Genomic DNA, 26,818 nt, shown 5'->3' on the forward strand with positions numbered 1-26,818 from the left:
CTTGCTCAAATATGTGAACTATAATCGTATGTTCTGTATATAAATATACATATTCTATGTATGCTTTGTCATCATCTTATTAATTATGCACAGATTATAAAATTGTTTTGCTTAAATCGATAAAGTAGCCTACAATAAAAAAAGTGCTTTGACTGAACTTCATTTGTGTTTGAAATTAGTTTTCTTATCTTAAAATTACTATGTAAACGCAACATAAACACTTTGGCCCCTGCTAGCACTAAGCGCAGCACTATGCCATAAATCATACAGGCCAAAGTCAACGGGCGGCCAGGAAGTCTAGGCGCAAGTGGATATGGCGAATTGCGCGCACTAAGCTGTTGAATGTAGAATTTTCTGCATGGAAATTGTAGCACTTCAAGTCTACCTGTCGATTTCCATTTTGAAAAGTTCAATTAATTGATTGAAAAATTTAAAAATTCAACCAAAAATATTTCTAAATTCAACTGACATCTTAAACTAAATGAAAATATCATCAAAATACTGAAGTGGACAAAACAATTATTCCAAATCCAAAAATGTTACTCTCTCCAACTTCTTCCACCAACAAGTGGAAAAATACCAATACAAATTAGATCATAAATCCAGTCTTCTAAATAAAAACAATAATAATTATAATACTTTAATACCACCTGCTGGTGGAATCTCCAAACTGCAAATGCAGCTTAGACTTAGGGTGTGTTCACACTTTGCAGGTTTGATTTGATTAAAAAGAACTCTGGTGCGATTGCTCTGTTAGTGTGGTTCATTTGAAAAAGTGTGAACGCTGTCACCTGAACCTTGGTGTGCACTAAACAAGTGGACCGAGACTGCCTGAAATGTGGGTCTCAGTCCGTTTCCAAATGAACTCTGGTGCGGTTCGATTGATATATGAACGCAACATGGAACAAAGACGTCCAAAAGGACAAAAAACAAGAAGTAATTTGTCTAATATTGACATCAAGCATACCTGGTTCTTCTCATCATAGGAGCTATGCTTCCCATTACAGTTCGGTACAGGTGTCGGAACCGCCCGTCAGCCGTCCTTACAGCATATCTTCGTTTGTGTGCACAACGGAGGAAATCCTGGTGTTGTTTTGACTCCTTTACACACTGAGACTTTCCTCCACCATCCGGATTGAGGTGAGTAACCACGCCACCATGAGGACCTACTAATCACTGGAAATTGGACATTCCAAAATGGGGACAAAAGAGGATAAATTAATAATAATAAAAAATAGAGCCCTGTGTGTAGAAAGAAACTTGTTGAATTGGGTAAACCCAACAAAATTTGACATGTCAATATAACTCAAATAAATCTCTTTTAGTTATTTATGCACTTACTAGTGAAAGTGAATGTTACCTAATAGATGCTGATAGAAGCACTACAGAATGTAAAGAAGTAGGCTAACTTTGCTATGGTTGGCTCAACGAAATGAGTAATCAATTTCATATGGAACATTTACCTGACCTCAATTGACAGCTCAAGCTATCAAGTTGATAGTGAGCCTCATTTGAAGGCTGAAATCACCTCTATCTAAACGAAGCCCAACCCACAAGAGTTCCTTTCCAGCATCTGCCTCCAAACCAACCCATGAGAGAGATAACCTGAGGAGAACACTCACAAGATAAACGGTGTACAGCACTCACACATGGAGCATAAAGACGGTCTGTACATATGAGCTTTATTGTTTTTACTCCTAATTCTGAAGCCATGAGTCTGGGAGGCGAGCTGTGCTATAAAGCGCATCGTATGGAAGTGGATGAAGACTTTTACTCGTTTGAGTTGAGCACCGATGAAGACCTGCCGGTGTATAAGGACAGTGAGGAGCTGTTCGCGGCCCTTCGACAGAAGGAGGATGAAGTTCTCCTGGCCGCACAAGTGGGGAACACGCTCCTCTTGGAGAACAGACGACTGAAAGACGAACTACAGAAACTTCATGACAAATACGCACCGCAGCTGGAGGTGAGAAGTTCCTGTCAGCGTTTCTAATTCTCTCGCGGCTCACTGACCGCAGTCACTGTGTGTATTAATAGAGACTCATAGAAAACTGCTACGTTTGTCGTTTGGCAGTGAGTGGGGAGTTGTTATTATAGTCCAGTCAGAGTGTTTGGTAACTAAATCGGTAACGCTTTACAATAAGGTTACATTAGTTAACATTAACTAACTATGAACAATACGTTTACAGCATTTATTAAACGTGGTTAATGATAATTTCAACATACAGTATAGTAATACGTTTTTAAAATCAAAACTTTATTTGTTGGCATTAGTTAATGAACTATGAACAAACATGAACTAACAATTTTATTGACTAACATTAACAAAGAAAAATAAATGTTGTCAAAATATATTGTTCATTGTTAGTTCATGATATGTAATGCATTAACTAATGTTAACAAGTGGAACCTTATTTTTATATTTAATTTTTTATTCGGCAAGTCATCCATTTCAAAATTTTTATTTTTTTTTTTAAATACAATTTTAGTTTTGTAAGCAAATAAATTAATATGTTGGCACAATTATATTTTTGTCTACAAAACTAATTTTCAAGCATTAAAGCATACACCTTCAGATCAAAAGGTTTTTAAGATCATGAGAAACGTTTCAGCCAAGTGACCCCAAACTTTTGAAAAGTAGTGTATGTATGTATGTACTAGAATACAACTTTCTTTATATTAGTGAAAACTATATTTGAACATATGTGTTTTGCATACATTGCCATATCACAGATATGTGATAGACAATGTAACTTGTTTACAGTTCCATTTCCAACATATAAAAAAAGTGCATAAAAATGCACCAATATGCATATTATATATATTTATATACATTTCTTTAAAGATCTTTTATTTGTATTTTGCAGTGAGACGTCATTATGCATTATTGCATTATATTGACTGATTCCAAATCAGATTAAAAAACAGGGTGAATTTAAACACTCTTAAACTGAAATAAAATGTCTGATTTTCCACATTCACAAAGCGTCAGCTCAGGTCCTGACCATTATAAAAAAATCAAACTTTGATTTGAAATCTCTACAGTATCTTAAGTCCACTGAAGGTCAACTGAAAGAGATAACATAACGAATGCCCTTGACTTAGATAAGTTTGCTAGTAAAAATACTAATGCATGAGTACAGGATTGCTAAAGGAATTGACATCATTATTTGGAACCAAACCTAACATATCCTAAAAAAAATCGAATAATAATCCTGCAAGAAGATCGATAAAGTTGATGTATTATGAACTTATTTGATTACATTTGGCACAGATATTAGCATTTCAGACTACTGTTGGATCCAGTGTTAATGTAAAAATAAACCACATCTCATAAATCTCAGAATGGTTTAAAAGTGAACACTCAAGCTGATATTTATCTGTTGCTGGTGTTGCATGGCAGGAGCTGCAGCAGGGCAGGTATGAGCTGCAGGTGAAACTGGACGGCTGCCAGGCGCAGTGGCAGAGTCAGGTGGGCGAGCTGGAGCGAGACGTGCAGGAGCTGCAGACGCAGGTGGAGAGATTGACGCAGACCCTGAGTGAGACGGAGAGAGAGAAAACCAGACTAAACCACGAACACAATGAACAGAGCCAGAGACTCCGAGAACAACTCCACAGGGTCAGTTCCATCTCACTTCCATCACACATTTTGACTCGCTTTTACATGTGGACATTGCTTGTCGCCACGGTAACGTCATTTTCATGAAATCAGGTGTTTAGGAAAGTCGCATGAAGGTTTGTGTTGCACTTTAATATTTTGAGAGGAAAACACTACAAAAATGTATGCACATTATCAAGTACATTTCATTACATAATACTTTTGTCTAACTCATGTATTGAGTGATAAGTGTGTCAAGCAGTCAGTTTTCATGATACGGTCATTAAGGGGCATGTCTCTTTATGCATTTGTTGCTTTTATTGTGTAATGAATAGATAAGGTGTGCCCTTTACTAGAACGTAACTGCACTCCACTGCGATACATAGACATTCATAACACTTGATTAGAAGGCCAATAACTCACTTTGTTAAGATAAAGATGACCTCATAATGTTCCTGGTCTCAGATAAGATACAGTAAAATAAGGTGACATCCATACTTGTCAGCTCAGTAAGTGGAAGATAACCCTAGCCCTACAGCACAGACTTGCAGTAAATCTATCAAATGTTTTCAAGCTTGGATACTTTGTCATTTTTCAGTGGCATTCCTGTTTACTTCCTTCATCCTTTCCGCTCAAGGTGTTGTGAGCTAAACCTGTGTTTCATCTGACCTGAATTACAAAGATAATCTCAAACCACTTCAATTAGAAGGAATGCTCCGGGTTCAATACAAATTAAGCTCAACCGATGGCTTTTGTGGCATAATGTTCTACCACACTAATTTATTTCAACTCATACCGCCTTTTCTTTAAAATAAGCAAAAATTAAGGATACAAGCCCGTACAATGGAGGTAAATGGGGACAATTTTGGATTTTTGAATTATTGGATTTCATTAATGCCTTTGAAAAGTCATTAAAGCGTCTGTGTAAATAATGTCTTTGCAAGAATTGTATTGGACCCACTTTATATTAGATGTTTTTAACTACTCTGATACAATGTACTTATTTGTGTACTGTTGCATTGTTCTTAGATATAAAGTACCTGCCTTTAATTACATCTGAATGTACACTGTTAACCTTACCCTTAACCTAACCCTTCCTCAACCCTCACTCTAAACTAGAGGTAGACCGATATATCGGATTACAGATTAATTGGTGCCTATGGTTGCTTTTTTTGAACTAATGGTTATCGTCAAAAATCTAATTTCAAAATAAGAGTCCCTGGTGTTTTGGGCTTGTTTACACTTTAAAGTACGGTGTTATGTACCAAATCTGAATTCTTTCTAATTATTTTTAGGATTTAGTTTGAACAAAAAGACACATCTGAGATTGTATTAATTTGGGACTCTTTGTCTTTGCCTGCCATAATAAAGATTATATCATAAGTATTTTATATTCTATTAATCAATTTGAAAATCTATCAGCCTTTCCCACCACCTTAGTTATCTGTATCGGCAAAATCCACTGTCGGTCGACCTCTACTCTGAAACCTAACCTTTAAACCTACCCCTACTCCTAAATCTACCCGTACCTCAACCTCGGTAGCAGAAAATGAGTCTGGTTAGAATTGTATGGAGCAAAATGTAAATACACAATATATAAATTGTATTGTATGTATTTTAATGTTTAATACATAGTAGTTAAAGACACCTAATATAAAGTGGGACCATTGCATAAAATGTATCTCTGATTGTTTGTATCTGCTCATGAAAGTGCATTTCTTTCACGTATTTCTCACAAGTAGGACCTCACAAGAGGAATCCATTCAATTCCTTAAAATACCCATTCCTACCTGTGACAGGCAGGTTTTTGCTCAATTGTGCTCAGATTTAGAAAGAATGGAGTATGAAAAGTTAAAAATCCTTACTGGGCTGAACAAAGAAAAGAATTTGAAGCCATTTCTTTTTTATTTAATTGTTGGTGTAGTTACTGCGTTTTGACTTCATACTGTGGAGCAAAATTGATTACAATGATTTTCATATTACAATAATGAGAATGAGATGTTTTTGCATTACAGTTAAGAGAATTTGGGGGGAAATTATGGATGCACCATTGTATCGGCTTGATTCTTATAAGCCAATTATTGACCAAATTAAAACCATTGGCACTAACGCAGAAATGAAAAGCCGATGGATGATTCGTAATTAATTAGTAACACACTTTTAAAAAACTCAAATGCACAATCCAGAAGTAATAATAGCCACAATATATAGTAGGGTCGGTACTCTTAAAAAATGTCATATAAAAAAAAGATTCTCCCTCGTTCTTTTGTTAATGCAGAAAAACTGCCATAAATGTATGTGACAGTTGTGAAACCACTTTGAAACCAGCAGAATTTGACTTCTGTGTCATCGGTATTGTATCCTTTAATGCTGCAGGATTGTTTGAATTAAGATTGAAATCGCAATATGGGCTTGCGTGATTACTAAACCTTAAAAGACTGCTTTTCTGCATTCAGCACTTTAGTCAGAGCTGTGTGAGCAAGCGGCGCCCTCTAGCGGTCTTATGGCATTATTCATTATACCTCTATTATATGGAATTTAAAGGGGGAAAGGTTCATATTGGTGCATCCCTAAGCAAAATGTGCTTAATTGTCATTAAATAATGTGACTATGCTTAGTTGCCATTAGGACTTGACAGTATGATGTATATAATGTGCAAAGTTAGAAATGTGTTAGTTGGTAGAGATTTTGCTGAACTGTCCATGTGCAATTTTCACAAAACCCGTTATGAAAATGTCCTGGCCCTATTTTACTCCTAAATAAAGAAACAAATAATAAATCACATTTAGCATATAAAAAGATTTAAGGCTAATATTATGGGCTTTAAAGTTTTTTACATTGTGACATTATTGTCATAACTGCACATTTTACCCCCATTTCACATTACAGCAAAGATGAACAACATGAAAAATGGTTTTAGTTTTAGACATCATAGAAGTATTCCCTTGATACTGGATTTCATTTTTGCTGATTTTAATTTAAACAGTCAATGTACAACAGCATCTCTTTTTATTATAATGTTTTTTTACTATAGTAAACTAAAGAATTTAATGCTTTATTTTCTATATGCAAAATATAATTACATTTAGTTTTGTATTGATTTGGGATTAGAAGAAAATGATGTTGTTGGGCACAATGTGAAACAGAGTTTAGTTTTTAGAATGTTGTAGTAACTACAATATTACAGATTAATACAGAATTCAATTCATGTGCAGTCACAGGTGTATGTAAGCCATTTGTTTGGCTTTGAATGGGGATTTTAGAGTTGGAACTAACTGTTTTATAATCACGCTTTTGTCTTTGTTTTTCAGATTTTGTATTTTATTGTATGTAAATTCATCATGACAATATTTTTCTCATGACATTCTGTGAAAGCTAAATTTAGAGCCACCTGCTGCTGTTGACTCATTCGGTAACACACACACACACACACACACACACTCTATTCACTCTGGTTTGGTATCTAATCTCGCAGGTTTGTTCTGCAAGGTCTAGGCTTGTACATTTTTTCTGTGTTTGCACACTTGTTAAAACTCCCTGCCCTTAATCTCACAAGGGCACTTAAAGCAGTTCATTACGATCACATGAGAGTGGAATGACAGACTGAGACCGTGTCTGTTGTGTCTGTAGTCGTGCATTGTTGTCGGTCTGGAGTATTGGCTAACTTGTACCGTCCCACAGGGAGGTCCCACACACTCTTACTCCCCACACACACCACACTTGACCATGTTTATGACCAATATTTTCCAAGAAATCAAAGTTCAGGAAAAAGTGATGATTATGTATCCTGTCCTGCTTTGGAGGAAGGGGAAGTTTGTATACCCATTCCACCGCAGCTTCCACCACGTATGAGCTCATTTTTATGAGCACTATCAAACAGTGACTAGAGAGGAGTTTTGGATAAATGACTTTCGAAGTTTGGATTCAAATGTGCTGTTGCCAGATATGGTGAACAGACCCATTTCCAGGTGTGAGAGGCCTTGAATGGTGAGTATTTGTTTGTGTATGTAGGTTTACTTGGCTGTAGTTTTGTACAAAATTCTCCCCAGAAGGAAATTAATCTGACAAATCCTACCTTTGGGAATGGTCTCATTTGGAAAAAAATATTCCACTATGTGTAATAATGTTTTTTATAGGTTGTGTTATTTAATGGTAATTCTCATTATGGTTACACAGTCTTATATTAATGTAATACCTTTATAATATATGTATTACAGTAATAAAGATGCTGTTAAACAATGATTTTCCCCAATTTGGAGTAATATATATAATAATTACGACCATTCTTTTTTGCATTGAGTTAATGAGACTTTGAGGTAAAATTTGCTTAACTGTCATGAAAATAATGTCACAATGTAAAAAATCATAATATATGTACAATTTAAACTTTTTTCACCTTGCAGTTATGAAAATATCATAATGATCCTCCTTTTTCTGCATTGTGTTAATTAGAATTGGGAGCTCAAATGTGTGTGAATATCATGAAATGTCACGATTTAATACATTTTAAAGCCCTTAAATATAGGCAACATTTTCTAGATGCAAGATATAATGTCTTATTATTTTTGTTAGTTTTCTATTAGGGTTAGCCTGTGGTCATTGTAATTAGCTTAATATAATTACAAAAGGAGTCTATGGTGTACATTTAAGTAAATGTGGGTGTTTGAAAATATTCCTTATAGTTCGGTGTCACTGTTAATTTCGTAACATAACATAAGTACATAACACAGTTTACAGTACAGAGCGGTACAGATGCATGAGGGAGTTTATCAGGAGACCTCTGTGTAATTCAGACGAGATCTGCATTACCATTGTTTACAGAAAATCCTCATGAGAAACATGAGTAATTCCAGGTAATCCGTGCCTGGCTGTGAAAAGGCAGATATCTCTGGAGGACACGATTGTATGGGTTGTATAACTCCGTTAGCAAAAGTATGTCTAAACATTTAGAAAATAAGGACTCATAACAATGATATAATTTTTATTTGTGGTTGGACAATTCATTTCAGTAGGCTGAAAGGTTTACAATCCAACCATTTTTTCTCCCCAATTGGCACGCCCACATCTCAATGCGCGTTCTAAGTCCTTGTGGTGGCGTGGAGGACGAATCTCAGTTGCCTCCGCGTCTGAGACCGTCAATCCGCGCATCTTCTCCTGTGGCTTGCTGAGCGCGTTACCGCGGAGACTACCGCATATGGAGGCTTCACGCTATCCTCCATGGCATCCATGCACCACTCACCAAGCACCACACCGAGATAGTGACCACAAGGAAGTTACCCCATGTGACTCTACCCTCCCTAGCAACCAGGTTAATTTGGTTGCTTAGGAGACCTGGCAGGAGTCACTCAGCACTCCCTGGATTCAAACTCGTGACTCCAGAGGTTGTAGTCAGTGTCAATTCTGGAGTATTGCTGAGTGTGCTGTTACTTTATGAGACCATAAACAGGTGTTTTCTCTGTGAACATAAACCCACATATGATCCATTTTTCCTCTTCACCTTTTGAAATCATGTTGTCCTGTCAGTTCTCCATGGAGATGACATAAAATAATTTACTGGAAAACCTTAAATAAGGAAGTCTTTAGTTGTTGAACTCATACAACTCTAATTTAAAAAAATCAGTTGCAGTTGAAGTGTATGACTTTGTAAATCATTCACACTTGTGATGTTATTCAGTCATCTGCTGTGTGGTCATATATCTTCAGGGTTTTGCATAGTATAAGCTAACAATATAATCTATATTGGCGTTCTACTAGATTTAAGTTTTAAGCTAGGACTTTTGGACACAAGTAATTTTATTGGCTTTCTTACTGGGCTAAAGATATCTTTGCATAAAAGATTGTCATTTGTAAACCATCAATAAAATAAAATGTAGATTATGTTTGGCTTTGGAAAGAAATATTCAGAAACCAGCACTGCCAAAAAACTGATTTGATGAAATGTACGTGACCATGGTAACATTTTTGCCAAACGAAATTACTTGCTTCATTACACATTTTGCTGCAGTTTCCCAGTGAAATGTCCAGCGAGGGGCGCCAAAAGTGAGTGAAATGGTGACGTAATCAGACGTGGTTTTTAAGGTGATCGTTAGATGGAGGTTTTAATTAGTACAACACACCTCCCAAACCTAAAATTTAAACTTAAACCTTACTAATAGTGTCCTAAAATCAAACGAGAGGTAAACAAAACAGACATCCTTACACTTAAGACCCCGATACTTCTGTAGAAATTCTTACTTGTTCTTCGTTCAGTGATAAAAAGAAGTTCTATTTGTGAACATTCAGACACCCGCAACACCGCTGTGGGAGGCGTTTAGAGGAGCATTTAAGTATGATGATGCTACATGTAAAACTAATGTGACATTAAAATGTTTTATCAGACTGTATACCTCTTTCTATGAGTACAGTTGACATGAAGTCAGTAAAAGAAGCTGTTTTAACCACTTGATGATGATTTAAAGTAATATACAGTATACGCAGTAGAAAAAGTTTTATTTGTCTTGTTTATATTTTGAATTCATGACGCTAATACCATAACACGCTATATGCAGCCATAATATGTGGTGGTGGCGTAGTGGGCTAAAACACATAAATGTAATCAGAAGGTTGCTGGTTCGATCCCCACAGCCACCACCACTGTGTCCTTGAGCAAGGTACCTATCTCCAGTTTGCTCCGGGGGGATTTTCCCTGTAATAAGTGCACTGTAAATCGCTTTGGATAAAAGCGTGCCAAATGCATAAATGTAAATGTATGTAAATGTAACATGCACAGATCACAATCTTTAATTGTAATTTATAATGACATTGATACTACTGCAATGATGCATGTATGAAAGATAATACATACAAAAAATGGTTATGGAGGCATATCTTACATTGGGCAGATGTGTTACATTGGGCTTTCGCTGCAGATGGCACATGAGTAAATGGGCGCTTGAGATTATTTGAGTAGATTTCATCAAATATTTGTAGACTAATTAAACAAAAAAATCACATGAGATGTTCTTGGAAAATGTCTCTACGCAAACGATCGTAGGCTACTGATGAGTACTGACTGAAAAACGTAAACAAAGTAGTAGGTGGAGCTTCAGGTTACACCTTCTGATGACGTAAACCAATTGCATCAAGAAGGTGTTTAGCAGCCGGTTAGAAGTTTTCCTAAAATTTTGCCTAGGCAAGCTCACGAACCACTGAAACTAGCACAAAGCACCTTCTTTTTGGCCAAATTTTGTTCAAAATGACGTCATACCCGTTTGTTCTTCGATTTCCTATGAAGTATATCTGGGCCCAACACCTAAACCTAACATTGCCACACGAAAAGCCCATTTTTTGAAGCAACCATGTCATTTTGTGTAGCTTCTATGATGCTTTTGTCTCTAAGCTTGAGTGCTTGGCTGGGCTCAAGCCTTGCTCTTCTGAGTCCAAAGTTCAACACTCTATCTGGTGAGATACAAGATGCAAGCGAATCAAATTGAAATAAGTGTGTAAATGTAGGTGGGTCTGTTATACAAGTGGTAATATTTATCGTTTCTAAAATGATGCATTAGAGTAAAAGTGTTTCGATATCATAACATAGCAGTAAGTGTTTATAAAGTCATAATCATCCGCTGTAGTCATGCTTTGTGTGAAAGTGAATAAAACACATAGTTTTTGTAGCGCCTCTAGTGATCGTTTTACCAGGAAACTGCAGCAAAGCATAGAACGTGGCACATAAAACTCACTTTGGAAAATTATATTAACGTTCATTCTATGAGGCTAGGTCGGCAAAAAACTAGCTGTTAATACATAATAAATGTAGTGAGGTTTACGGTTAAAACCAATTAAAAAATCTGCCAGGCAATGGAAAGACAAAATGCACTTACATTTAAAGCTACATTGACTGAAAACAAGTCCAACTCTTTAGAACAAAATTCCTCTAAAATTCCCTTTTGACAATATTTGGGAAGTTTAACCATACCCTTGAATGATTCAGCTGAGTATTGATTTATTTTAGACACTCACTAAACCAGTCCCTTCTATAGAGTCTTGTGGCACACTCCGCTATACCTATATTTAGATATAAATCTAATAGTTTAAAACCCACAGAAAAGTGATATGTTATTCCCCAGGGATGGGGTCTGGCTTAAGGTGTCAGCTGTCAGGAGAGTTACTGAATAGTGCAGCGGCTGGACACGCACTGGGTAACATCACAGCGCATTAGCTTTATCACCAGTCCTGAATAGGATTGGCCTCTTGGGAACACTAACCATGTCGTTGGTGGTAGTTAAGTTTCACTGAACTGGGACAGGTCACCACTCCTCCCCCACTGCTGACCCCCTACCCCTAGTTATCTAGCATGATGATGTCACTGCCACGCCGCATCAGTTATGTGACTTTGATGCGGTTTTGAACGTGTTTGATGCGCGTTGGTGGCTGTCCAGTTATCTGCTGATTCAGGTCTGTCACTGCAGGCCACCACACTCCCAATCAGAGCTTTTGTTTTGCTCTCAGCAAGCGAACATAACTCCTTTTCATTATGAATGTGGGCCACATTCTCTTCTGGAAAAATATGCTTTTTTTCCTAAATGAGGGCTCTCCCACATATCAGCCCATTTGATTTATGAACGCATTGATAGAAAAAGTCTGAAAGCTGATTCAATTGTATTGCTTAGACACAGAATCTTTGATTGCTGTGTTGTCTTGTTTATGTTTAGGCTATGGAAGTGGAGCAAACCATGACCAACAAGCTGCAGAGACTCAAACAGGAAATGAGAGAACGGGGACACGCCAGACCTCAGGATGAAGAAATCATTAGCGCTCTAAGAGAACAGGTGAGAGACTCTTCCATCTCTTACATACTTGGATATGAATACATTATTCTAAAGTGAATAACAGTATACTCGGCTTATTTGGAATCTTTGGCCACAGATTTCCACAGAATTCGAATGCCCGTCATTTAAAAAGTTCTACAGATCCTCCGCCTGCTGCGTGCTTGTCTACGAATAAGAGTTTGGTACACTCAACTCTGTGTAAGGCCATGTGCAGCTTGACTTCGCATAGTCAGTAAAAAAAAAAAAGGGCATACAGTAGGTTCAGTGTGGGAAAACTTATGAGCCATCATGATCACATGGTAAGTTGACATGTTGCTACCAAATGTTCCAGTACCTTGACATCGACCCCATTCCAATGAATTACTGACAAGCGACATCTCCAAACAGACATTTTTTAATAAATTGATATGTGTTTATTTTTTCCTGTGGCACTACTCATAGCATGCTGTATCAGCAGCCTCAGAAACACGGTTTCTCATCCCTTGTGGAAACCAGGAAGTAATTACGTTCACCTAATCAGTGATGACTGCTTTGCACCACTGGCGGTTAGGTTTAGGGTTGAGGTTTGGGGGTAGACTTAACCCCTTGGTAAGGCAGTTTTCTTCAAAATGAGCCATTTTCTCCTTGCCTGTGTGCTTTCTTGGGTATACAATCCAATGTGATTTCTCAGATATCCACAACAAAATTTGCAGAAGAAAAAGCATGATAAACAAATAAAATATGTTCTTGACCACCAATGATGAAATATTATACACCATCACAGCTTTCCAACGACACTTAGATTAAGCTTCTAGTCCACTCAGAGGCAGACATATTTAATGAAACATTGGGAAAGGTGCATGGGATCATAAAATAGACTGAATGTCTATGGACGAGCACATGGCCAGTGCGCAGGTGTGCCACCTGCATTTCTTGCTGCCGTTTTGTGGAATGAATGAATGAACCCTTTTTTGCAAGGACATAGAGCAAACATTTCAATGAGCTCAGTTCAAAAAATTCATCCAAGATGGCAAACAATTCGGGAGAAATGTTGTTTAAAAATAAACGTATATTTTTTCAATTCCGAAAAATTTACAAAATGTTTTTAATCTGCTTAAAATGAACTATGTTATCTAATATTTGTGTGTGCTTTGTTTTTTATGCTTATTAGTGAGTTTCATTGTTAGATAAACCACATGCTAACATCAAACTATTGTAATCAGTTGATTCTCCTGTGCGCTACATGTGAGGGGCACTATTCGAGGCGATGTAGCGTGTTCTATATCAGTCACTAATGAGATTCGATGACGGTTCCATGCTGCCCATGTAGGTCTGAAGAAACTGAAAAATGTCGCCTGAGTTTCATTATTCAATTAACCATATGGTAATAAAGTAAAGTAGCATCTTTGGTGTGAAATCGTTTTTTCTGAAGTCGAGTAGTCAATAGAATAATGTTGCTAATGTTTTTGTATGTTCAGGTAGCGAGACTCACGCAGCGTGAACAAACACAAGAGCAGCGCTTTAAGACCGTGTGTCAAGAGAATGAGGAACTAAGAGAGAGTGTGTCTTCACTACAAACACGCCTGGATCGACAGGAGCAACAGAGTCAAACACACATACAACAGGTTCGGTCTCTCACACAACACACACACACACACACACATACACAATGCTCAATAGTATAAAAAGGACGGACATGTTTGCTTAACTACTTTTCAGTAGCCTGACAGTGGTTGAGCTGTTTTCAAAATAGTGTCGCTTTCTCATCAACGTCTAGGCTAACTTTTTATAAGGACTAGCCTAGTGCAACCAAAACACATGCAGGATTGCTCACGCAGCTTTTTTTGAGGGAAAAATCCAAGCTGCTCTACTAAGCTGTCCTCTCTCTAAAGTTGCTTTGGGTTTTGTTTTAGTGAATCATTTGGACAGTTCATGTCAATTTAAGTAAATTCACTGATTCATTTGAAGACTTATCAAATCTCAAACAGTGTAAACCTGCAGCGAGTGACAGCAGTCATTGTAATGGGAGAGTTTGTCACGTTGCTGGATTTCTGTGTACAATTTATTAAAAATGTAAATGACAAAACAGTTTTGTTTTGTCATGTTAATAAGTAGACCAATGTGAATTTGATTTGTACAAAATAGCAATAAAGTAATTCGGCTGAACTGTTCTACGTGTGTTTTGGAGGTGTAGCCAATGTAAAGACTATGGCATGAATAGCATATTTCAGGAATCACCGTCATTGTTATCGTACCTGCTCTAATAAGACCCATTTGCCAGACAGCTGGAATTAGTAATTTAACATTTTCAGGAATCGCACAAACTCTTTTTAATTTCCAAAGTGCAACAAATGAGGCCAAAAATGATCTAACGATGATCTAACAAGAACCAGATCACCATTGAAGATCTAACGGGATTAATGGTCCCCTGTCTCGTCACTAAAGGGCTTACTGAATACAATAAGTAACTTGGCTGTAAATAAGTTTGAATATTGAATATGTCATGTGCGTGCAAATGTAACAAATATTTTTACAATATTTAATGCTTAAAATATGCTTAAAAGAAACTGGAACGCAGCTCATAACCACCTTTGAAATCTGCTACTTAGAAGAATTGCACGGTTGCTTTGTGACATCATGGTATTTTTATATTTTAATGAACATTAATAATTGAGATTAAAATATCAAGGGCAATAATCGACAATTATGATTTTTGCTATAATCATGCAGCCCTACATCATACAAAGTCCAGCAAACATTAAATAAAAGCTAAATCAATATTCGGTGTGACCACCTTTGCCTTTAAAACAGCACCAATTCTCTTACACCAGGACACAGTTTATTGTGGTTGTTGGCAGATCGGATATTCAAGCTTCTTGGAGAATTCATCACAGATCTTTTATCTATTTAGACTGTCTCTTTATATAATCTCAGACTGACACGATGTTCAGCAGGGGGCTTTGTGGGAACCATGACATCTGTTGCAGGGCTCCCTGTTCTTCTATTCTAATCTTTTCTATTTGCAAAAGATTGTTTGGGAGTCTAACATTTATATTATTCTCAATCTCCCTCTCAAGGATCTCAATCCTGCAGACCTCAAAATGTACAGAATATATCGACATCACAATTAAATATCTCTTCAAGAAAATAATTAGTGAGGTAGTACTTATAAATAAGTTTGAAGGAGATTTCTTTGATTTTATTTGTGATTAAATATTTATGGGTAATTTCCAAATTTTGCACCATCTCAATCCAGCATCAGACATGCTTGTGTAGCATCTCGGGTGCATTGTGTCACAAACATAAAATGTTTAGGTCACTGTTTCAAGTTAAATATAGTTTAATACTCAATCTTTAAACACATCTTGAGATCTCTTAGTTCGCATTCGCGCTCCTTCAAGTGTTTTGAACGCAAGAATGTAACGCATGTTTGTGTTGTTCTGCCTATTGAAGTGTTTTCTTCACTGTATAAACTGCATGTTGCTCATACAGCTGAAATTTCACTTTCTGCCCTCTGGAGTAAACAGGTGGTACTACAAGCTTGCATTTCTCAGGAATCTTCCTTATTATGGTCCGGGGGGGCATTGCGATTAAATGCGCTAATTTTTTTAACGCGTTATTTTTTTGTCAAATTAATCGCACTGATTTAACGTGTTAAATCGACAGCCCTAATATAAATATTTAAGATTCTGAACTATTCTCAAATCATTCAGGAATAACATGGCAGCTAGGGTTCGTACTGTCATTAAAGCAAAAGAAGGACATCCCAAATACTACAATATTCTCAAATGAATGTACATTTTTCAATTCAACTTTTCCCTCAAACTGTTTTTCTGATAATAGAATTTGTAATAAAAAAACAAGGTTTAAATTTGAAAAGAATGCCTGAGTGCTAAGTTGTTTTTCTTGATGGCAGCTGGCAGAGACGTGTCGTGAGGTGGAGGTGGTTCGTTCTCGGGCTCAGGAGCTGCAGTGTCAGGTCGAGGAGCTCCAGGAGGAAGTTGCCCTCCAGGAGAAAAGTCACAACGAATCGTCATTACTGTCAGAACTTGAGCACAGTCTGGAGCCCACAGTCTGGAGTCTGGACAGAGAACAGGTGATCCACTCAAACATTAGCAACAATCCCTCCTGCAGTAACCTGATAATGTCAGAAGTAAAAGTAGTGTCAAACAAACACATGGTACAGGAGGATGTATCCTGTGGTCACACGGTTCTCCTTCTCATTTGTTCCATTTGTGGAACACATCTAATTTAATTCAATTAAAGGAAATCTGTGTGTCAAATGCAGTTTCATTTCTTTGGACGATACAAGAGTATGACAGTAACAATTACAGAAGCATTTTATTACTAATTCCTTCCCGGTATAAAATGAATAGTTCACCCAAAACGAAATTCTGTAATTATTTATTCATGTCGCTTTTCCAGGAGCGGTTTTACTAATTCCACAGTACTTTTGGTATTGAGTACTCTCACCCACAAAAAACGAGTAATTTACTACTCATAACTTAAAATGTTAAAAATAGCAAGTATGACATGTACGTGAAATGTATATGTTGTTTTATTTACAAACGTTTCCAAGAACAGTTTCAAAATAATGTATCTTCAACAAACTATATGCATTAATGAAAATGAAAATAATAATAATAATCAAAATAACAGTAAAAAACATTTGCACTCACCCGGAGCTTATATAGAAACCATTACTGACGGCATTAGGATAATGCACATAATGAATATAATATGTACATAAATCACATTTTTATAATTTCACATGTTATTATTCAGAAAAACAAGTAGTGCAAGTTGGCTTTTTTAAAAATTAGCTCTGCCCATGTTCAGAGATTTAAGGCACACACATACTGGTCTGATAAGCTTCCAAGTTTCTTGTACCGCTTCACAGTTTCTTTTCACCATAAAAACAGATCCTCGTCCTTTGGTTTGCATGACTCAAACAAGAACTGGACACCAATAATGTGGAATTAAATTAGTCAAAATATTACAAGTATTGCCACACTTGGCTTTGCTTGAAAGAACACACAGTGATGGCATCATATCTTCTTCTTTCATCTAACACCTCGATGACATACATCCACAGCTCCCCCCAGTGGACTCAATTGTAACTGCCAGATTTGGTGGGAGATACTTTGATTCAGAGGAAAAGTACAGCATAATTCGGTGTTACATAGAGCCGGCAAATGCGCAAAGAAAACTGCGTTACTGCTGTGTGCATTGTCCATTCCCCTTTTTCATTTGTAACTAGCAGCCCCTAAGAAATATACGTTTTTATAATAATAATAATAATAATGTATGTCAATATATGTGGACAGTGAGACTAAGTAGTGAAATTTTAAATAATACTAAGCTATAGAAAGTCAGATTTGTTTAACAAATTGTTTATTATGTTTCCAAGAGTGTTGGTTATTCATGTTTTTGGGACATTACAGACATTAGCATAAATCATTCTGATTCAAAGTAATGGTCAGCATTATCCAGTCACTGCCAACCATGTTAAAATAAAATAATCCATTATAAATGTTGAATCTATGTACTGATGATCATTGTCCCATGTGTGTCAAACATGTTGAGTGATCCAAACATCATCTGCAGCCTGAAAATGAACTTTTGATCAGATTTTAGGAGTGAACGCACTTAACTGCATAGAGAGCTATAGGATGCTCCCTTGCTCCCTATTTAGTGAATGATTTAACCTCCAGTGTGCTGTCTGTCTGCACTGATCTCAGAACAGTTTGAAATGCATCTTATTTTCATCTCCATATAAGGTCTCTGAAAGCAACATTTTCCAGTTTTTGGATGCATCCATTGAAAAAGCACAGCGGATATAGGATATTTTAACTGATAATGATCATACAGTCCATGAATGTGTACTCTTTAAGCATTCACATTTTTTAAATGGCATACTGGATGAAACTAGAGACTCTAATCTTTTGACTCAAACAGGTTTCAATGTAAAAACTTAATTAGGTTTCTTACCAGATGTAGTTTTGTTGACGTTTCAACCAAATACAAACTCATCTGCGATCACCGCCATGTTGTCTTGTCTCATGACTTTGTTCATCATAAGTTTAACCCTTTACTGACAACACAGAGTCTCCTGAACTGAGATCAGTCGGTTTAAATTAAATGATGCATTGCGTATAGCGAGGCCAAAATACAACGTCCACGCATGCGGACTCGGGGTCGAACAATGTTAATAGTCGACTAGCTGGTGCAGAAGATTGTTTGTGCACATCCATAGTTTCTATCTGATTATTTGACACTTGGGCGAAACTAAACATCCATCAATCTCCACTCGTTTTGCAGGTCTCCCAAGAAGTGCAGTACATCCTGGAAATACTGCGACCCGTGACCTGCAACTCAGAGGCTGAGCACAACTCGCATGACAGCCTGCAGGGCATGCTGACACAATTGAAGCATACAGCACAAAGAATCGCACACTGTGACACACTACAGGTGAAACTGCTTTGGGACACATTGACAAATATCCCGTTACCTACTGCTGTTCCATTCGGTGTTGAATAGAATGTATTACCTTCCACAACATATTCTAAAATCTCACACTGTCTCATGTTTCAGTGGAACTCAAATTGAATTATGTAGTCAGAGACTTTGGACAGTTAACAATGATTCTGATTGTTTTTATGGCTTGGAAAATTCCAGAAGATATCTTTATTAGCACTGTTTGGGAGTAGTTAACTAAAAGTAGCGATGCTACTAATTTTACTAAATGTATGTGCTATATTATTAATGGGCAAAAGGTTTGGTAATTGTACAACTTTTCCACTACGCTATTCATAATACATTGTTGTCCTAGTTTTGTCCAGTTGATATTGTTTAATGGCCTGGTTTTCTGTGGAGGAGTGCTGCTGTTTGCATTGAAGTGGGAATTGTGTGTTTTGTTCAGATCAGGGTGTGTTACTGCATCAATGAAGCCACAAATGTAGCTAGATGGAGATTGAGAGAGAGAAACAGAAAGAGAGATGGAATAGAGGCTCATTTATGTGTGTTACCTGATCCTGATACTGTGGAGAGATACACCCTGCCATCAGCCTCTAACAAAGAGGACACTTCACTGACTCTCCCGGGCTGACCGCCATGCAGCGCTAACTTGTGTATCGTTTGTGTCTGCAGGACATGAGAAAGTCCATTGTGGGAGCGGTGAACGATCCTTGTGAGAACACTAAACGGCAGCAGGAGCTTCTGGATCAGGTGACCATTCCTGATGCATTCAAGCATTCAGATGCAACTAATAACAGCCCAATAGCACTGCCACTGGTCTGGGGTCAGTTTCCTGATAAATGTGCCCATTGTTTGGAGTGCCTGGCAAAGCCTGAGGAATTTTTAAGCAAAGATTTACTGCTGTTCTTACTTTCTCAAATGTCTTTAGACTAAACAAAATGCAGTCAATTAGAATTTATTTTTCAGAAAAGTCGAAAAAGAACACAGCATGACCAGATAACTTAAATTAGCCTTTACTGCCCCTCTTTTGGGCATTTCACAATGAATGTAATATTATGTAATCTTGTTCCTTGTCTCACAATGTTCTTCATACTTCACACTGGGTTAGAAATTAATGTATTAATTCATATTGAAAGCCCTTTTGACATTTAATCATGGGCTTTATATGAATTATAGATATCTATAATAAAATATTTGCTTGTTAAAATGCTAATTCTTGATATCAGCAATGGAATAACTACTAGTAAAAATGCTCATTTTTGATATCTGTAACTTGGTTTTCACTAATGGCAATGCTAATTTGACATATGATGCCATTGTATCTCGTAAGAAAGCCAGTAAATATATCTTTAATTACTCTACAATGTATTTATATCTGAAATCCATTTCCAGATATTGGAAATACCAAATCTAGCATGTTAAAATACATGTACAGATATAAAAATGAGCATTTTTACTAGTTGTGATTCAATTGTTGATATCAGGAATGGATATTTGTACTAGTAATGGTAATTATTGATATCAAAAAATAATTGTAACTTGTAAGAAATGAATTAAAGGTATGTGTTATAGTGTTTTGATCAAGTGAATATTTTCAGAACTTACCAAGTAGTCCAACTTCCTCGCTCACTTTCCTCCAAGCAATGTCTTTTTTTGTCTGGTCTCTGTACATGTATGACATTGTGTCATACATTTCTGGGTGTCCACACACCGCTACAACAATTTTTTCATAAATATTTCCAGATTTCTTCAGCTACTACGTCAGTATGTCAATACGTCAGTTCATCAGTGACATCCGGACAATCTCAGTGCTTTTAGGCATTTGCAACAACGCGTCTGGTGGATTTTTCGCTCGAGTTGAAAAATTACGTGAATGAAGCGATTTTGCATGTTCGAGTTGCGCAATTCATCTATTCCCATCTTTGCATTGACTTTGTATGTAATCTTGCCTCGCGAAATGCTCGCTTTGCCTTGTATATGAACGTACCATAAGTCCTTATATTGTGTATAGTCCCAAAGGCGAAGATCTTGTTTTAGTATCCATTCGTTTTCTGCATAGTATTTTTATTATTCCACCTGTTAGGTGTATGGCAGCCTATAGAAGAGTATGGTAAAAAGTTGTGACATTTGGCACACTGATAGGGAAAATTCTGAACATTCCTGGTAGCAAATTTGGGGTTTCTATCTCAAACCGTCTAGCACCACCAAAAGGTCAAAGTTGTACTTACATTTTTGTTATAACTTTTGAACTGTGCTTGTTAGAAACATTATTTATTATTTTATTTTTTATTTGAACAAATAAAAATAAATTCCCCTACTCCTACAAATTATGTCCGATCTGCATGAAATTTGTCTTAGATGATCTTCAGACCAAGCCACACTAGTATGTCTGTTCTAAACAACATGCTTTCATTTTGTGTAATGTAAAACACACACAAACACACGAAAACAGCGGCTCTTATCACCTAGACGTCACGTATCCCAGGGGCCCCAAATGCATTCAGTTGTAATGTTGGGATTTAACCCAGGTTTTAAGCGCAGAAGGTGTTTTTCAAGATTTCTTGTTTCAGTGGCATACCCAAAATCATATTTTTATAACTCTACAAAAAAACAAAAACAAAGAGGTTCAAGTGTTTGGTATCATTTTAATGATATAGATTATGATCAATTCTGAGACTCTCAGCTTAAGAAACTGCTGAAAACCACAACTTTTGTCAACTTTTCTTTTTTCTTTGATTTTCTTTTTTTAATGATTTGACACTATATGTCTCAGGATGTGAATAAGGTAGCTCTGAAAAATTGTACCTGAGTAAAATTTTGTGTTGATATGACACAAAAACGTCTCTTATTAATAATAATAATAATTGTATATAATAACTAATAACACATGCAAATACAACAATGAATAAAGGTATGCTCTCTCTCCAAAGCATCTCATTCAGTTCCATTCTGTGTCATTTGAGTCATCATTGAGTCTGTGTCATGTACTCGGTGCCATCTCCTGGTGGCCATATGTGATTAGAGTGAACAATCCATAAATCCAAATACAATTGTTTTAGTGTTCTATGACGCTGGAAAACTTACTACACCATTTTCGATGAAGTAATTTGATCCAGGAAAGCGAATGCGTTTTTACCTAAATTTCACATTGTGTTGTGTGCACATTGTGCTACATATTATCTAATGACCTATGCATCAGATTATGTTGTGTGTGAGCTCGTTTTAAAGATAATCACCTCCTCTAAGTATTTATTTTACGTTTTATTCCCATGAAAACGCATAAGCAACATCTGTTTACATGTATGTCATAGACATGTACTTGGCTATTACTCGCTCTATTATTGTCTGTGAGTAAAACAAATAGGCTGGTTGCATTTTACTCTTTGAGAACTTCCAAAGACATATGCCACTTGGCTATTTGATCAGTTTGATATTTTTACTGATTGCAATAAAATGTGCAGTGCAAAATAATTGACAAATTATCGAAACAGAACACTTCTGATTTGTCTGTAAATTTCAAAGCACTTGTTCAGTTTTGGTCATAATCTCTACATGCGTTGTAAATTAGAGCTACTAACTTTCAAACAATACCTATTTTGTGTTGGTCAAGACTGTACTTATTAATATTTTGATATTATATATCAGTATCATTTGTCAGACTTTTCAGAATCATTCAAATAATTTTTCTTCTCTCTCAGAATAAGCGTCTTACAGCGGAGAACACGGAGCTCAAGCAGCGTGCAGAAACAATGCTGGATAAAGAAGTTGTTCAACAGGCCATCAAGGACCGTGATGATGCCATTGCTAAGTAAATATTGATTTATAATACAATATTGATTATGAAAAAGTAAATCATTCTTGAAAGCAACTTTGTAGAAATGAACAGAACCACATTGATTAGACTGTCTGACTGATGTCGATTACGTAATGGTTGTTTCGGCTCATGAAATTCACCTGTGATTGGCTGGATGGTTGCTCAATCACCCCAAAGTAACAAAACACAAATAATACTGTATACAAATCCACCATTTGGGCTCGATATGAGTTTTGCTTGAAAAAGTGCGAGGGACCAAATCTTTTTAAAGAGTGCTATGCACATGGATATCACAGAACTGTTTGTGTGCGTGGCATTTCTTTGGAGTAGGTGTATTTCTACAGTATACTTCACTTTTCTAGAGTAGACAAGAGATTTATTTTTCTTTCTTTCATGCAGGAAAACAGCGATGGAGACAGAGCTGATGAGAACTAAACATGATATGATGTGTCTAAACAACCAGCTGCTGGAGGCCATTCAGCGCAAACTACAACTTTCTCAAGAACTGGAGGCTTGGCAGGTCAGTAAATGCAAAGCACACACTGAGAAAGAAGTTAATAAACAAACCTCCCACTAGAGAGGTCATAATTAACACGTTAACTATTAAAGGACTAATCAGTGTACATGCATTTATTTCAAGTCCTATATTTTCAGCTTCCTTTAACTGCTGAATTCCCATAATTGCTGCTCGCAGCTATATGTAGAGTTTGTTTACTGCTACTTGCCAGATGATTTATGGGACAGAAATTGTTCATTACTGTATTTATTTATTTTTTTGATCGCCTATGCAATGCCTCTGCAGTGTTGCAGTAAGGTTTGCCTATGGTTTGTGTTAGGTTAGTGACCTTGTGATGGTTATACTTTTCACATTAGAAACATGCAGCCGTTTGATGTGCTGTCACTGATTTTGAAATGCACAGTAATAGAGAGTGTAGATAAAAGATGAGAGATAAGATATATATGAATCATGATAATGATTCGTGTTGTGTAATAATGATGTTAGTGAACTTATTGGCACATTCCCAAAACCATTCATGTTTCTATGCAATAGATAACAGAGGTTAACATTTCTGTGCCATAAGTTTCAGTACTTTGCAAAAATAATGACTGTTGTCAAACAGTTTTCTTGAACACGCATTGGTCGGAAAACAGATAGTCCTGTCCCAAACTTGCGCCATTGACCAGGCCGGGCAATATCTAAAATTCAGATTTCACTAGTGAAATTGCTCATTTTGATATCAGTAATTAAGTTTGCACTAGTAAAACGTTACTTCTTGATATAAAAATGATGTCATGCTCTTGATATCAAAAATTATTTTACATATTATTAAACATAGTTATTGATATCTGTTAGGGCTGTCAATTTATCATGTTAATTCAGTGCGATAAATTATATATATAAAAAAAAAAACATGTTAAAAAAACGTATGCAATTAATCGTCCCCAGACTGTAATAAGAAAATTTCGTTTCATATGAGCAATCCAAGCTTGTAATACCACCTGATTTCTCCAGGGGGCAGTAAGCAAAAGCGCAGCACAAACAGACAGAGGACAAACCACACTCACCGACAGCACAAGATGAGAACATGTTCTTGCATACAAACACAGCTTGATGGAGCACAAAATCTGAATGCAGGGATCTCAAGACGTGTTTTCCAAAGTTTCAAATTTAATTTAACTTGACACAGCGACCTAAAAATGGGTTGTAACGTAGTTCAAGGGAAAGGAGGCGGCGAGAACCGGATTGACAATGTAAATAATATTTTAATTAACAACTTATACAAAAGACAAACGCACACATATGACGAACATGTCCATTAACGATCTTTCTCTACCGCACAATCCTCTGCAGTCGACCTTTATCCCTCTCGAAGGCTTGATTAGCCTAATACGGGACCGGGTGTGTAGGATCACGACCCGGCCCCGCCCTCCGCCCTGCCACATGGTTGTTATGACGCAACGCAACCAAGACACTCCAAAAGTATCCGTCTGACACGGGTGTGCATTGATGATCCTTAAACAAGCCCTTATAATAAATCTCGGACTGATTGACAAATTAAATTGCAAAAGGGATCTTTACCAACGCTATCAAAGTGAATAACAGCCGCAATAAAGCTGCTACAATGCGGGCCGCCATCTTGATTGTTTTGGGTTGAATGGAGCACATGACTGCGTCACGTGACAACAAATACTTCATTGTTTTTGGATATCTCCATCTTCCCTGTCAACACTACAATTCGAAAATACTTGGGAGAGCGTTTTCTCAGTGTGGACAGAAGGATAAAACGTAAATCGAGAAAAAGATGGGTTTTCAAACAAAAATGGATTAGTGTGGACGTGGCCTAAAAGAATCAAAACAGAAGACGAACAAAACATCTTCGGTGTGAAGCGGCTGCACTTTGTAAACAAACCCAGTATCCATGACGATGGGGGTCAGTATAGAGTCCAAAGTACTACTGGGACCGACAGGGCGAATTAGAGCCAGCTAAAAACCGAGTGCAACATTTTTACTGTGAAAATGTAATTATAAATATTTTTATTCATATCCTTCATGTGGTTAAATGTTAAAAGAACTTGCCGTACACTTCAACATTCTAGATAATTTTACATTTCTAAATGATCAACTATAAAAACATACACCAAAGTTCAACTCTCCAAGAGAAAAAACATGATGTTTCTGTTCATTTATAAATTTTTATTTTTTGTGTACCTCTCAGGATGACATCCAGATTATCATTAATCAACAGTTGAGGAGTCAACAGCAGATAGAACAACTGCCTCAGAAGAGATCAACTGGTCGCCTTTCTTTCCTGCGTAAATCCAGACGTCCATCCTGTTCCCCCTCCATCATATCAGAGATCGGCCCAGAGCAGAATCAGTCGCCCTGGAGAGACTGGCTCAAACTCAGCAAATAAACCTGCTGCTCGGCCTTGAGTGCTGGCACTCAGAACTTACCGGACAGATGGGTACAGGAGAAGCACAACCTGAGACTGTATCAGACTCTCATGGATTATGATCAGCAGAGAATTGCCAAAGACGCTGGCCAAGTAATTAAAAAATAGATTTGGAATGGTTACACCTGAGAAAAAACAAAAGGACAACGTGTTGGTGAATCTAACGAAAAACATTTCCAGGTCATATTTCACCCCAAAATCAGAGGAAAATAATAATAATAATATTTTGCATGAAGAAATTGAAGCTTATTTTTCCATTTTTTTTCTCATTTATTTTGCATTGTGATATTGTTTTATGACAATTTAACAAATTTTCCCTCAAATTCTCATTACTGTGATGCATCTGGACCCTTTTGAGTTTTCTCATTTTTATAACATTCTGATTACTGTAATAGAGTATTTTTTGTATTACAGTGAAAAGAATATAAAAATGTAACGATACATTGTTGTTTTATTGCATGACAGTAATGAGAATGTTGGGGTTCTAAACATTGTTATGGTCATAAAAACAGGCTTCATTATGTTTCAGCAAAATATAATTATTTCTTTTGATTTCAGAGTGAAATTAGACTCAAACTTGTTCTTGATGGATAAGATTCACTATACTGTATATTGTGACCGTTTCTACCAATCTGACCGTCATATAACTCCAGAAACACTGTTTATTTAATTGGTACTTGTTTGATATTGTCTAATCCCAAATGTAAGGGATAAGCAAATCAATGCACAATGACATCATGCTGGTCATGATCATGTTTTTGGTATCGATATTGTATAAAATAACATTACAGAGAAAGATGCAATATTTTCATTCATAATTGAAATGATGTGATTTGCAAGCATGTTAGAGCATGAATGGAGTATAACGGATACTCAAGAAGGTGGTGCTTAAAAACTGACATTCTTAACTCACTGATATGAAGGATTTATAATGCTCAAACTGCTCACACTCCACAATGTGTTATTACAATCATTATATTTGTAATAAAATGCCATTTTGAAATAAGTAGGTTGTACTTTTTGTAGGTTATATAAATATTTTCAATGGGAGAGATTTGTACTGCAGATTTTTATGTATGGAATTTTTGCATATTTATTGAGAAATGTATTTGCAAATCAAGCATCAGTTAAAATAAAGTTAGCAATTGTATTAAGAAAAGTTGAATAATCACAAACATTTATCTTCATTTAT

General features: G+C 36.5%; 1 protein-coding gene across 1 annotated transcript; it reads left to right on the forward strand.

The window, feature by feature from the left end:
- Window positions 1–1,643: 1,643 nt before the first annotated feature.
- On the forward strand, window positions 1,644–26,671 carry LOC127630062 (BICD family-like cargo adapter 1). Its single transcript, XM_052107470.1, has 10 exons — window positions 1,644–1,963; window positions 3,401–3,616; window positions 12,286–12,402; window positions 13,860–14,006; window positions 16,298–16,477; window positions 18,703–18,852; window positions 19,531–19,608; window positions 22,557–22,666; window positions 23,072–23,192; window positions 25,390–26,671. Exons 1-10 carry the CDS (start codon window positions 1,676–1,678, stop codon window positions 25,585–25,587), a joined length of 1,605 nt encoding a protein of 534 aa, XP_051963430.1. The 5' UTR covers window positions 1,644–1,675; the 3' UTR covers window positions 25,588–26,671.
- The last annotated feature ends 147 nt before the right edge of the window (window positions 26,672–26,818 follow it).

The sequence above is a fragment of the Xyrauchen texanus genome, chromosome 36 (assembly GCF_025860055.1).
Source record: "Xyrauchen texanus isolate HMW12.3.18 chromosome 36, RBS_HiC_50CHRs, whole genome shotgun sequence".
Classification (NCBI taxonomy): Eukaryota; Metazoa; Chordata; class Actinopteri; order Cypriniformes; family Catostomidae; genus Xyrauchen; species Xyrauchen texanus.

Coding starts and splice junctions, on each gene's coding strand:
- LOC127630062 (XM_052107470.1), top strand. CDS start 1,676: ATGAGCTTTATTGTTTTTACTCCTAATTCTGAAGCCATGAGTCTGGGA. Junction 1,964..3,400: donor AATACGCACCGCAGCTGGAG/GTGAGAAGTTCC, acceptor GTTGCATGGCAG/GAGCTGCAGCAGGGCAGGTA. Junction 16,478..18,702: donor GGAGTCTGGACAGAGAACAG/GTGATCCACTCA, acceptor CTCGTTTTGCAG/GTCTCCCAAGAAGTGCAGTA.